A 14,151-nucleotide genomic window follows, 5' to 3' on the forward strand; every position below is an offset into this window, starting at 1 on the left:
CATTTCTCATTCTAACTTGTTATTTCAAAGCACTCTGACAAAGAGAATAGATTGATGATGAAGCTATCAAATCTTACATTCCAAAATGCACTCTGATGTCTCTTCATGTCTCAAATTTTCTTAAAACATTAGGGTGTCTCCAACCGAGCTCCAAATGGCTATAACGCGTAGCTGGTTTGCTCAATTCGAACGACAAAAAATTGCTAATCGGTGGCAGGTGAATAGTGAGATGTCATTATTGGCGTAGTACTGTTCATCTACGCGATTTTTCTGTCTCAACCGAATTTGCTGAAGAAACGCGCGAAAGAGGAGAAAGTCCTTTACCTTCGCAAAAGCGCTCAAAAATGAAGTTCGATTGAAGATGAATCATAACATTTTTTAGTTCACTGTATTTTAGAGTGAAAAATGAGATTTTCGGCTAGAGACGCCATTAATGGCTTAAACTAATTAATATGAGAATTATTATACACGTAGCATTACAAAAAGGATACTCGAAAAATATTATGCATACATACAAATCCTGGAGGAAGTGCCAATCTATATGAAACTTTGCCAAACTCTTAAGATTACTTTCAAAAGATCCAATGAATTCAATGTTTGGACATCTTTTTTGAAATAAACATATGTAAGGATTATATTGAGGTTTTAGATTTAAATCTTAAATTTTGAATTTATCTAATTAAAGAAAATAATGGATGGTTGTTATAATTTAAAATTTAGACCTGATCTTAAGTATGATGTATGCCATACACTATGGTTAATTTATATATATACTAATTTTTAAGAATCTCTTAATTAATAATCAATGCAAATTGGCTTTTGTTGATTTTTTTTAATATAATGCATGTCTAATAATACGATTGACGTCTTATAGTACGATCTATTATGGTCAAATTATAATAATTAAATATTTTAAATTAATTTCGTTGTTGAATTCAATTGTCTATGTGCGTTCTACACTTCTACTTATTTCACCAATGTATTTGTCTGAAATAAAAATATTTAAGACTAAAAGTGAAAAGAATGATAGTAACATTCGAGTCATGTCGCTCTTAATTCAAATTGCCTCCGGCTCGTTTTAAAGCTATGATTGATATGTCATCAAAAAAATATCTTGATGGGGCACAAATTTTGATGCAAAATCAAATTGAAAACTTTCAAAATTAAAATGGAGACCATCCTAGCTCCGATTTCAGCAAACTTATAGTCGAACTGAGCCTCTTGAGAATATGAACCCAACGACACCAAATCCAACACAATCCGAGCCCAAACGGGTCCAAATCAAAGGTTAGAAGTGATTTTGGAAGGTTTGAAACACAATTTAGATTACCAAACGGTTTTCAAACATAATGTGCTTAAAGTCGAATCGAGCGGCTCGACAAGACAAATCCAACGAGCCCAAGATCACCGAATTCCGACATCATTAAGACATTCAAATGTCCATCAAACGGTTCATGATCAAGGGATTAAACATCGGTCGTCCATCCAACCATTTTCCATTTGCCCTTGATCTCCCACCTATTTACAGGTCATGCCACTCCAAAAATATATATATAGAACTCTCTTTTCTCTTGAAAAAGGATCCCAAGCCAAAAGATTCAAGAGAGAGATCAGATATCGCTCTTGCCTCATTGCTCCTCCTCGACCAAGGCCTGACGACGGTGGTCCGACCACTTGAGGCACTCACCTCCGCCAGACCACCGTCTGACGTCGTTGCTCCACGGGACCACCACTTGAGGCCCTCACCTCCATTAGACCACCGCCTGACGTCGTTGCTCCGCCGGACCACCACTTGAGGCCATCACCTCCGACGGACCACCGCCTGAGGTCGTTGCTCCCCTGGACCACCACTTGAGGCCCTCACCTCCGCGGGACCACCGCCTGACATCGTTGTTTCGCCGAACCACTACTTGAAGCCCTCACCTCTGCCAGACCACCGCCTGACGATGTTGCTCTGCCGGACCACCACTTGAGGCCCTCACCTCTGCCGGACCATCGCCTAACGTCGTTGCTCTACCGGACCACCACTTGAGGCCCTCACCTCCACCGGACCACCACTTGAAGCCCTCGTCTCCACCGGTCTACCACCTCAGGGTCTAAACTCTGTCGGACCACCACCTAAGGGTCTGAACTCCGCTAGACCATCAATTGACATCAGAGTTCCGCCAAGTCACTGTCGTACTACAAACTAACACCTTAACTTCGAAGTGACACCATATTTGACACTAGACTTCAACCATACGATTGACATTTGTAATATGATCGCCCTTAGGAACGAGTCAGCCTATTGCAATCTACCCAAACACTAGTGAAATCATTTCAGATAGGGGCACGCCCCGTAGTTTTTCCCCTTTCCAGGATTTTCCACTAAAAATATCATGTGTTCTCTATGTGTGAGCTAGATATTCGTACAACGTTAAGACGCAATATTTTAACTCTATCGCCGCATATAATCTAGCCCCAATAATAATCTTATGAATTCAAAGCTTGTACTTTTTTTCTTGAGCTACAGACTTCATTTGACTTTTGCATGTTCCATAGTTATACATAACATATGCATTTTAACTTTCCAATGTATAATTGTAGTTGTCATTACTAAACCCTACACACATTTAAAAAAATAACTTAATCAACTTATAGCTTTAATCATCAAAAATTCATGATGTAATCTAAGCTCTTGAGGTCAAGATAGTTGGGACAGCAAATATATGCTTCAATTGGGACGACTTTCTTACTACTTCTTAAAGCAACTTTCTTGTACAAAAATTTTAATTTTTGTGCTGTAAAACATATTTAAGAAGCAGTAAAAAAATCACCCCAAATGAATCCATAATCATGTTGTAAAATAAAAAGACATTTAGACTCTATATCATAAAAATACTCATGTGAATAGTCTAAAATTAGAGGAGGACATAAAACTAAGATTCTTGAAGAGAAAAGAAAATTAATGAAAAACATACCTCCATTAATGAATTAATGGTTGCATATCATCAACTAATTTTCTTTCTCATCATATATATATATATATATATATTTGTAGTGGACTTAATATTTGTGAACATTTCATATTCAAATCAATAAAATAATGAGCTGAACATAACAACAAAATCTAGCTCATTTCCTTGACAAGACGAATGAAACAATACTTCTCAATTACACCCTTACAATTATGAGAGAGGCAGCAGTTAATGAGGGAGAAAAGTTCAAGAGATTACGTAGGCATGCCAGCTGCAAGTACAATACTTAATGTAGGATCAGGATCAACAAACTCCACAGCTGCTGGTGTCTTTCTTTAAGCAATAATATTAGTTGCAAACCACAGGCATTAGATCCGTTGATTAATAGCCTCGTCTCCAACATATAAGTATAAGATTTGAAACATCCCAAAATAAATACCATTAGCGACCACCACTAAAGTTTTAAGTAAAATTATAATCACATTCTTATATTTGATTTAGTCTTCAATTTTTTTTACTTCTTCTTAAAATAACTTTTTAATACACAAATTTTTTATTTTGTATTAAAAAGTGCTTTAAGAAGCAATAAGAAAGCCATCCGAAATGATAACTTAGGCTTCATTTGAGATAGCTTTACTGCTTTTACAAACAAAATTTTAATTCAAAAAAAAAATTGTACTAAAATATTGCAATAAAAAACAGTAAAAAAATTATCCCAAATAAAATTTTAAATTACAATTAGAACTCTAGTATATTAGAAATATGATTAACAAACAACTATTAGGTTACTTCATCATGATATAAAATTATGAGTTCAAATCACAAAAATCTATTTCTTCACCATACATAATACGCAAAAACGTACATAAGGTTGCCAAAATGAACAGTTTCAAGTTCACAAGCATTACCAGAATTCATTAAAAGATGACGGGTTCAAGGGATTTTAACACCTTCAAGCCTAACTTAAACAAGAAGTGGAGGAATTATTCTGTGCAGAGTCCAGACAAAAAAAATCGTCAGGATTACTATGTATTTGTTGAATCTGAGCATTTATAAATACTCATCAAATACACATCAAATCAACAAATACTCAGTAATACTCACAACTATATATTTGCTGAGTATTTACAAATACGCAGCAAATCTGGACAGTTCTAACCGTCTGGACTCCACACAAAATAATTTCTCCAAGAATTGATATGAATAATTTTTTTATTTCATACTGAGACGAAATTTTTTAAATAAAGAGCTGCGAACTAAAACTAATGAAGTATCAAGGAACAATCAGGGTTGCTTTATTAATATTCTACCAAGGAGAATCAGATATATCTCATATCATATCAGGCCAATCCACTCTCTAATGTAGTCCAGCAAAGCTAATTTTATAGCTCTCATTTCACATTGAAAAAGGTGTAGGAGAGGATCAGGTTGTTGATGCCATCCATTTTGGGATCCGTCGCAAACTCGGGGTCAATATAGAAAAACACCTGCAGAATACCACATGGCATGGTTAAGGAGAAAATTAAGGAATTAGTTAACAAAAGTACTTACTGGCATATCTATTTGTTCTCCAGGGAGCAGAGTCTGCTCCTCGAAGCAGAAGCATTGTATTTTGTTGAAGTAGATGGCAGCCTGTATGAAAGAAGAGCTACAATTGTAGAAGTGGTAGGTAGAGAGTGTTGGAAAATAAGCAAAATTTAATTTAAACTCAGAGAGAAAAAATAAAGAATAAAAAAGGTCACCGCCAGAAAAACTCTGAAAAATTGATGATCATCCTTAAGAAACCATCGTAGGTTTCATTATGATTTGATTGTGGATAACTAACATACAATCACAACTTTTCAAGTAAAATGAAGACGTTGCCACACTATTAAATAAAAGCAAAGACAGTTGAAAATACCATAAAATCCTCAAAATTTCTTTAATAAAATTACCTGTAAATATTGGATACCGTCAAAGAAACCAGCCCCCCAAACCCTCAGAGAGGGCACCCTATGACTAAGGCTTCGTTTGGGATTGTTTTTTTACTGCTTTTTAAAATAGCTTTCTAGTATAAAGATTTCTAGTTCAAAAAAATTTTATAGTTGAAAGCTACTTTAGAAAACATTAAAAAAGCCACCCCAAACGAAGCCTAAATCTGCATAGCGAGCTTTATTCAAAGGATAAAACTTAGGCGCCTCAAAATAATAAAAAAAATGCATCGACGAAAATGATGAATTGCAAAGGCATCAATCCTGCTTCGAAGAATCTATTTTAATGATCTTATGAACATAATTCATCATCGTTGAATATAGTATTGCACGTTCTAAATCAAAATGAAAAAATATTTGTGGACCCATGAACTATCCCTCCAACTTCAACTAAACTTAATGGAATTTTATATTTCTATTAAATAGTGCTCATAAGGTGTCATATTTATAATAGATTATTAGCTATTGCTACAAGTGAACTCTATTAATGGACTATGATCCCCCTAGCTATCTCAAAAACCTAAAGCACACAATAATGCAACACGAACATAAAGGCTAAAGACAAATCATTAGATAATATATTACATCAAGATTTGGGCTATTCATCATGCAAAACTCTGCATACAAGCCTATGGATAATTCATCATCCCTCTAAAATCATTACAGAATAATTAAGAAGCTTAATTTGAGGTCTCTTAATGGATATATTGGCAACACTAATCAAAGAGATGAAGATATTCAAATATTGCTTGATTTCAATACCCCCACAAGCCTTGTTTGGCATAGCCAAATTTTCGTGCTTATGAAGGTTTTGAATTTTGTAACATTCTACTTATTTTATTTTCCTTTGTATTAAGAGAAGTAATTAATTCATGTAATGATAATTGATAGGCTCCCAAGGCTTTCCAAACTTCAGTAAGCATGAAAATACCTAAGTAAAGGAACTAACTTTGCACTTTTATATTCATTAAATAAAACTATCTTTAATTTATGCAAATTTCACATAAGAAGACTTAGTAGCTACACTACTATTTGTGAAGCTTGGTAGTTGATCCCTTATGATTTTGGTGAGTCAATTGTTATCTTTTCATCTCTACTCTCCCATAACATAATTCTGCTCTACTCCATATAAGGCTCGGTCAATTCTAAATCATAGCCCACTCAATTCCAAGATACCTTCAACCACTTAAAAACTCTCCTACACATAGCCCCACAAACCCTATAACTTTCTAAGGAGTAAACTTCTCTTTAAGCCTACAATATCATAATCAAAAGCCCAACATAGATGAGCAACAAGATTAAAAAATTCCAAAGTCAAACCCTAATTAAAAATCAATAAAAATATCACTATTAATTTTCTGATATCCCAAACCTTCACTCTTAGTTCACCACTCTTTTACTACAAGAAAAGCTTATATTTAGAAAGCTTAAGAGTTTCAACTTCAAATATGTCCAAAACAAAACCCTAAATACCCTCTTTTCTCACCACCCACATAAACCTTCCACCAATAAACTAGGGAGACACTAATCAAAATCAAGATTCTATAAAGCCTACATCACATGACCATACTAGATCCTACAATACTTGAAAGGTTCTTTCTAATTGACCATCAGTCAGTGAATGAAATGTTTTATTGAAATTCAATTTAGTGCCCAAACTTTAATGAATTCCCTTACATAATTTGGATGTAGATCTCATGTCTCGGTCTGATATAACTATTTTAAGAATTAATATTTGTGTAATTATGTTCACAAATATTTATGTCAATTTTGCAATAGCATCAGTCTAACTAGTAGATAGAAAGTGTGCTGATTTTATCCACATATCAATTACAACCCAAATGCAATCATGCTCGTGCCTTGATCTACAAATTCCTATGACAAAATATGTAGTTGTCTTTCCACTTCCACTTTGGTATTGATAATAACTGTAACATTCCGCTGGCTCCATAATGTTCAAATGTCACTACTTTGCATGATTCATATATAATGATGCAAACTAGCCATTTTTCTACATCCCATGCCAAAAAAATGCTTTAAATATTTATAAATTTTGGAACCACCTAGATAAATCAAATAACCTACGCGGTGAGCCTCATATATAATATTTTGAATCAATTTGCAATCTCTTGGAATTCAAATATGCAAATTATTTTTAATCACACAATGCTTATTTATATTAAGATCATTTCTTTTGCCCGTCTATACTCGATTAAATCAACTTTTGATATTCATACTGCCCCTCTGTAAATCTCTGATTCTTCCCTTATAATAGGATGCACAATCAACTGATATAAACTGCTTCTGCCATGTTCATTATGAACTGTAGCCTCTAACTGTTATGCCTCCACGTCTCTAATCAGTTCTGCTTCCAGAGTTAATATCTATCCAAGTCTACAGAAGCTCGATTCAAGCAAACCAAATAGTCTTACCCAAGAAGCCTAGATCACTGATGTAAGAATGCCGATTAATCTTCTGACTGCAAAATCAACAATGAAACTCTTTACTCCCTTTGACTCATCCTCCTTAAGGGAGCAATTCACTTTCCCAATTAAAAAGTAAGGCTAGGGTAAAACACCGATTTTAATTGGTTCACAATAACTACTTACGGAAGGTCATTAACACTCGGTAGAATGCAACAATAGCTCTCATTTAGTGATAATACTATAAAAAAAATATGGTAGGAAATTAGATCATGCAAACAAGCAACCCAAATTTTTCATCATAACAACAAAATTCAATCTATATAGGAAAATTCTGATAACATGGGAACTAAGCATTTAGTCTCCAAAAGGATTGTCATTCAAGCATATTTTGATGGAAAAACATCAATAACAAATAACTTAGTTTTGTTTGGGCAAAAACTAACAAGTTAAGCTAAAAACTACCGCAGATTAAACAGAGAGAAGTAAGAAAACCTTATTAATAAACCTTAAAAAAGAAACACCAATGGGGGGCCTTATAGGAGGGCTCTCTTTTGACTATTTCTTCCTACTATATCCTGAATAAAAAATTGATCACACCAACAACCGATTCATATCTAAGAACGGAGAATCAAAGGATCGTCCAATACATTGTTGGGATATGTGGATGGGGTTAGATGTGGCTGGCAGTCTATTTTCAAGAGACTGGAGTTTGGAGAATTGAGAGAAGAAGAATTCACAAAATACAAGAAAAACCACAATCACATCAAACAAAGGAATCAAGTAGAGACACGAAGGTAAGCTTTTGAGGTTCCCAATTAGGTTCAGATAGAAAAAGTTCACTTGATCTTCTCTATTCAAAGAGGTTCCAACTGTTGAACCGTAGCACTGTAGCGAGCTCAGTTGTTCCTTTGAAAGCTATTGGGTAAGCAAACCATAAATAAAGGACCATGAATCAAAATCCAAACTAAACCTCAAGACAAGTTGGAATGCAAAAATGACTTCAAATTTTTTAATCCAAATGATTCTAAAAGGTTGCTTGGATCAAGTTAATTCTACTACATTTAATGTCCCAACTTTGCACAAATCAAAATAGCAAGCTATAGCTAGCTTCACCAGCAATGCTGAATTTTCCTGACTACGCCAAAGCCAACCATCTTGAGATCCTTTTTTTTTATTTATTGTAATCTTGAAATCCTTATAAATGGGGGTGATATCAAGTTTAGTTTGAGCAAGTGAACCTGCATTCGAAATCAAATATTTTAATTTTGATTGAAGTCATATTTGATGGAGTAAAAAATTATTGATTTTCAAGAAAATTCGGGCCAAGCCATTAACTTATATATATATATAATGTGTGTGTATGCATACATATATCATATATTGAATTAATTTTGAGTTGAATCAAGCTAATTTTGAGCAAGTCATTAACAAGTTGGAGCAAACTGATTTTGACTTCATATAAATTAAACATAAAGCGGGTTTCAAATTTCTAGAATAATTATCATCCCTACTTCAGGATCAATCAAAATGAAAACAAGCATTTTATAGTTTAAAAATGTTGAGCTGAGCTATGAAACAATTTAGAAAAAGGATCAAGAAGAAAATCATATGGCAAGCACTAAAAGTTGAACATATGAGGAAGTTGTCATCACTGATCGGATAGAATTTTTTAAATTGCAAAGTTGTATTAAGAAGAATAAGGCAGTCAGAAAATCTCTTAAATAATGACAACGAAAATACTCTTTTGCAATATTAGCGTAATTAACTCATGCATAGTTCCAAAGCAAATTAGTTCATTGTTTATAAAACAGTTATAACCTGAATTCCTTACCTTCATCGGGGTGACATTGTATGTAGCAACACCAGTTATTGGAGCTGAGCTACGATTTTCAGCTGTGTAGAATGCAAGTGCGCTTTCACCAGGTTTTACTCTTACCTGCACTACTGGTAAAATGTAGTAGGGATATCTCCACCTAAAACTATATTAGAATCTTACACATGGTTAAGAAAAAAGACCTGTCTTTGCGTAGGAACAAACTTCCAAGGCATTCCATCAGCAACATCAGCATTGAATTGAACAACAAGCTCCCTGAAAATAAAAACGAACAAGTAACCTTAAAGCATGACATAATTAAACTAGATTGAATGAAACATTCCCAGAGGTATAGTGTCTCATTTCATGCAACCAAGACTACGAAAATGATTCACATATAATGAGTTTATGAGCCGAATAATAATGATAAAAAAGTATCATGAAAATCATAACTTCCCTTCTGCAGAAATAGCTCAGAGACAAATCATACATAGGAGAATGGTAGGTTCTGTTTAACACATTAAGTAGATTGTTTTCCGCTTCAAAGGGGCAATCAACAAAAATTTATTGATTAATAAACATTCAATTACACACAAACAACTTAATACATAGAACTTGCAATTAAAAAGTGAAGACAAAAGGAGGGGAGTAGTAAAAGTTCTAATCATTGGAACTAGGAATTAGTTTACATGATACTTCCATAAATCCAAACCGAATATAGCTCCAAAGCCTTTGTACTGAAAAGGTAGCATTGACAGATACTCTAACAAAAAGCACAAAAATATATAAACTGCACTTCAGCAGTAAAGCTGAAAAAATCTTAACGATAATTAACAGCCAACGCAAAATCAACCAAATCAGAAAAAACACAAGGAAAATTGGCAAGCACTTTATCATATATAAAAACCTCATTACCTGTCAAGTCAATGATAAGAAAAAATTATAGTCACTTGAGGCTAAGAAATTCATCATCAACTCGCGACTCTCTGCCTAATTTTTCGGTAAACTAATACCTAAGACCTGTCAAGTCAATGATAAGAAAAAATTATAGTCACTTTCGGTTAAGAAATTCATCATCAACTTGCAACTCTTTGCCTAGTTTTTCAGTAAACTAATACCTAAAGATGTCATGCATGATGAAACTAAACAAATTCCAACGCAAGCCAAATTCATCGAAAACCAATAAATATTTTAAACTTACAAATCTGGAGAGCAGACTTATTAATAGTAAAGAAGCATTACCTTGAAGCAGTTGTCCCATCTCGAGTATGGCGCACGATCTTCTCCTCCACACTCTGCAGAGACCCATTCCTTGTCACAAGCCATAAATCATTCATTATTCCCAATAAAAAATCCCCACAAGTAAAGACTTTGAACAAAATCACACTTATAGTAGTACTGCAAATTGCAAACATATATAGTTTTTTAATAAACCTTCGACCCTGAAGTCTAAATTACATAAATATCAACCAGAATTTTTGATGGGTACAAGTTTAGTACTCTATGACTGTTCCATTTACTCCTTTAAAGTTCCTAGCATGAGCAAAACGTCATAAATTCTTTAACCACAGTTTATGGTCGGAGGTCGACTTGTTTGGCTTTGAAAGAAAATGCAGCCCTTTTTGAAAGTAGATAGAAGCATGGAAGAGTGGTTAAGCTATCTCAATTGTAATGTGGAGGTTCTAGGTTCAAGTCATAAAAACAACTCTCCATAAATGTAGTGCACACTCCATGCATCCTGCATTGGCGTGAGCTCCATTACCTAGTTAATCCATTTATCGTGTAAGCATGGATGGGGGTCATGCCTCCGCAGTTTGATTAAATAAATGAAGATTAGCCAAAAAGTTACTTAGGCAATGAGATGCATAAGCTTTATGAGATAAAATGAATTAGATGATGTGCAATTAACATGTTATAGGAAATTCAACGTTTTAATGATTGTTAGGTAGCAGGATTTAGACAGAATTTACCTTAAACCCGGCCAAATGTAAGAAATGCGCACGATAAATCCCACCCCGTCGTAAATCTTGGATTTACTGATTTTGCCCATCAATTTAAGATTTTTTAAATCTCGTAGTTCAATAGATAAGTATTTAACAAGCTTTGCCAGATTACGAAGAAGCTCTCACGCATCCTTGTCGTCGAGTATTGTAAATCCTTATCTACAGAAGGGTTCATGTACCACCTCCACACCCTATCATCGCTGCAAGTTCGCACCGCCATCTTTGAGACTCCCGACCAAAAGCTTCAGTTGTTCCTCGTCTATCATCTCTAGTGAAAAAAATAGACATTCTACTCAGCTTTTTTTTACAAGTGCCTTTTCCCCTAGGATAGAGAAATCCTCAAGTTCAGAACTCTAGAACGATCATCAAATAGCAGCCAATCGTTCCCGAGAAGGTCCTCTAGCTCAAATTTGTTTAGTAATTTAATAAATTCATTTTTTTGTTTGTCGCTATTCATAACTTGGGGATATGTAAAATACTTTGAATTAAGCAAATGAATTTAATAAGAATATAGTTTTCACCAATTTAAAATCCTAATTGTAGTTCTTAATAAAATAATTAAATTTTGATAAATTTTAACAATTGTTGTCTTAATTCAATAATTATTGGTCATTATCAGACACACAATCTCTACTTCAATATGATATTTAAATGCAACATGATACTCAGATCAGTGAGGCATAAGTGACTAATGAAAATCCTAACACATGCAACAATAAGAAAACAAATTCAATTGGAAGCGATTAGACATAAAATCGACATAGATTTTTTGGAGGTTTCCAGTATTAGTGGAAATTTAATTAAATTTTAATCCATGAACAACTTATGATGTTTTTTTTTTTTTTTTCACATGTTAAATCAACGATGCCACTCAACATGATAAGATCGCTCATAATTGCAAGTTATATCATATCGCCTTCATTATGGAAGCGCATATGTAATATTAATATCAAATTCTATTTAGTTCATTTGTTTATTTGTATATATCTTCTATGTTCTCATAATAGTTGTATCATTTTTGTTGTAAGAACTTATGTTGCATTCTTATTTGTTTTCAGATGTGATTAGTAATTTATTTTTAGAGTGTTATCTATCCTAAGTTGGAGTTGGTGATATCATACCATCCAGTAATGACATGTAACACCGTTCGCTTCTTGCACCTGCATTATGCATATCTTCATATTTAAATTCTTAAGTTAACTGACATAAATCATGAAATGCATAACCAAAAAATTTGTCAAGAATTAACATGTGTCATGCAGAACAATTTTCAGGATTTAACAGCCTAAGAATTTGATAAATCCGAATTTACAAAATTTATTAAATCCTACATTCCTACTTGCAGCGAAACAGCCCCTTAGGAGTTTGGTTTTAAAGAAGAAAAAAACGTGTAGAAATAAAAAAAACAAAACTAATCTCTCATAACAGGACGCTTGCAACCCCTAAAATAAATCCATCAACGGGAGACAAGGAAAGGATCAGATGGTGAAAGTTTACCTCTCGACGTTGAACGGTGCCACCATAGCCGGTGGCCTGACAGAAACGGCGATAGAGCGGAACAGCCGCATAAGAGGCGCCAACCATGGCCCCGGCCAGCGAAAGAAGATAGATTAGCATCTTCTTCGAGCCTTGTTCCCGAGAGGTCGCGGTGTAGCTCGAAGCGAAGCGGCAGTTAGTGCCGCCCAATACCGTAACTGGAGGTGGCCGGAACCTCCCGCCGGCGAGTGAGCGCCAGATGTAGAGAGATTGAGGGAGTTTTGGGAATTGGGGCATCATGCGAAATATAACCTCGAAATCGGAAGGCAGTGTTTGAAGTTAAACAATTACTTGCTAACAAACTTTAGGCGGTAATGATGTAGTTCACGCCTGGCAGTCCGGGATGACGGTCGTAAAGGAGGTTGACGGTAGCGGAAGGGGCAATTCGATGGTCGTGGCTAGCTGCTCTGAGGAGAGAGGGAAGAGGAAAGTTTGCGAGGGAGGAGAGAAAGACTCGAGAGGAGGGACGATCGGTGATTGTAACAGGGGAATGGGGCGTGGGGCGTGAGGCGTGCGGCGTGCGGCGGACCAGTTGTAGCGGGGCGAAGCGTGGTCGCGGCTAGGAGGTTTTGACGTGGCGACAGACGATCCGTAGCACGGGTCCGGATTCGGAAGTAGCTCTACATCCATCCAGAGGTCAATAATATTATCGTCAGGTGTTCTTATTTTTTATGGTGCGGCCCTATGATTTGATCTGGATCGGAACCCGATATTATTATGTTTACGTACTGCTCGGTATTTTTAGGTATTGTTAGGTATTGCTTAACTATAATAAGAAATACCGTTCTGTCAAGACCAATACCTAACAATATAGAGCAATACCTAGCAAAACCAGGGTATTGCTCGGTATTGCTCTTGACAGAATGATATTTCTCATTATTGCCAAGTAATATCGAGCAATACCTAGCAACACCCCGGTCTGCACAAATCAGCCAATACATAGCAATCCTGGGTCCAGTTCAGATCGGGTCGTCGGGCTGCGCGGTAAATAGTAAGAGCACGTGACATCATTTTATTGGCATCCGAACGTAGAGCTACATCGAGACACCAGACCAAATAAAATTTCCCGTAGCACACAAGCAAGGTTCACGTTCAGAAAATTTTCATAGATGAAATAGTTAAGCTATTTATTGGATATTATGAAAAGATAAATAAAATATATTTTATGTTTAAATTTTTTATGTGCATATAAGTTATATAAGTATATAACACAATAGAGTACATCAAAATAAATAACACAAATAAAAATAAATATTTATTCATCCCCATAAATAAAATTTAAACAACAAAATATGAAAATAATACAAAATATGAAAATAATACAAATTGAAGCACCTATTGAAATAAAATCATTCAGTACTCAAAAGAAAATATAATCGCTCACTACAAAAAAAAAAATTCTAAGTATGTCATACACTCTAACAGAGCGTGTTATAAGAAAAGATA

General features: G+C 34.9%; 1 protein-coding gene across 2 annotated transcripts; it reads right to left on the minus strand.

Annotated features, from left to right (window-relative positions):
• Positions 1-4,230: 4,230 nt before the first annotated feature.
• LOC110105467 (cytochrome c oxidase assembly protein COX11, mitochondrial) lies at positions 4,231-13,343 on the minus strand. Of its 2 annotated transcripts, none has more exons than XM_020834995.2 (6): positions 12,667-13,343; positions 10,409-10,461; positions 9,370-9,442; positions 9,185-9,289; positions 4,509-4,589; positions 4,231-4,444 (listed from the first exon to the last, which is right to left on the minus strand). In XM_020834995.2, the coding sequence occupies exons 1-6, from the start codon at positions 12,943-12,945 to the stop codon at positions 4,349-4,351; spliced, it is 687 nt and encodes a 228-aa protein (XP_020690654.1). In that variant the 5' UTR covers positions 12,946-13,343; the 3' UTR covers positions 4,231-4,348. The 2 variants fall into 2 exon arrangements, with proteins under 2 accessions (XP_020690654.1, XP_028551055.1); XM_028695222.1 differs by having other exon boundaries at positions 10,409-10,477; positions 12,667-12,887.
• Between the last annotated feature and the right edge of the window lie 808 nt (positions 13,344-14,151).

The sequence above is a fragment of the Dendrobium catenatum genome, unplaced genomic scaffold (assembly GCF_001605985.2).
Source record: "Dendrobium catenatum unplaced genomic scaffold, ASM160598v2 fragScaff_scaffold_621, whole genome shotgun sequence".
Lineage (NCBI taxonomy): Eukaryota > Viridiplantae > Streptophyta > Magnoliopsida > Asparagales > Orchidaceae > Dendrobium > Dendrobium catenatum.

Bases quoted from the DNA above. Each gene is read 5' to 3' on its own strand.
- LOC110105467 (XM_020834995.2), bottom strand. From the start codon at position 12,945: ATGATGCCCCAATTCCCAAAACTCCCTCAATCTCTCTACATCTGGCGC. The intron at 9,443-10,408 runs GTAATGCTTCTT...TTTTATTTTCAG, and splicing joins GATGGGACAACTGCTTCAAG to GGAGCTTGTTGTTCAATTCA. The intron at 4,590-9,184 runs GTAAGGAATTCA...TCTTTCATACAG, and splicing joins ACAATGTCACCCCGATGAAG to GCTGCCATCTACTTCAACAA.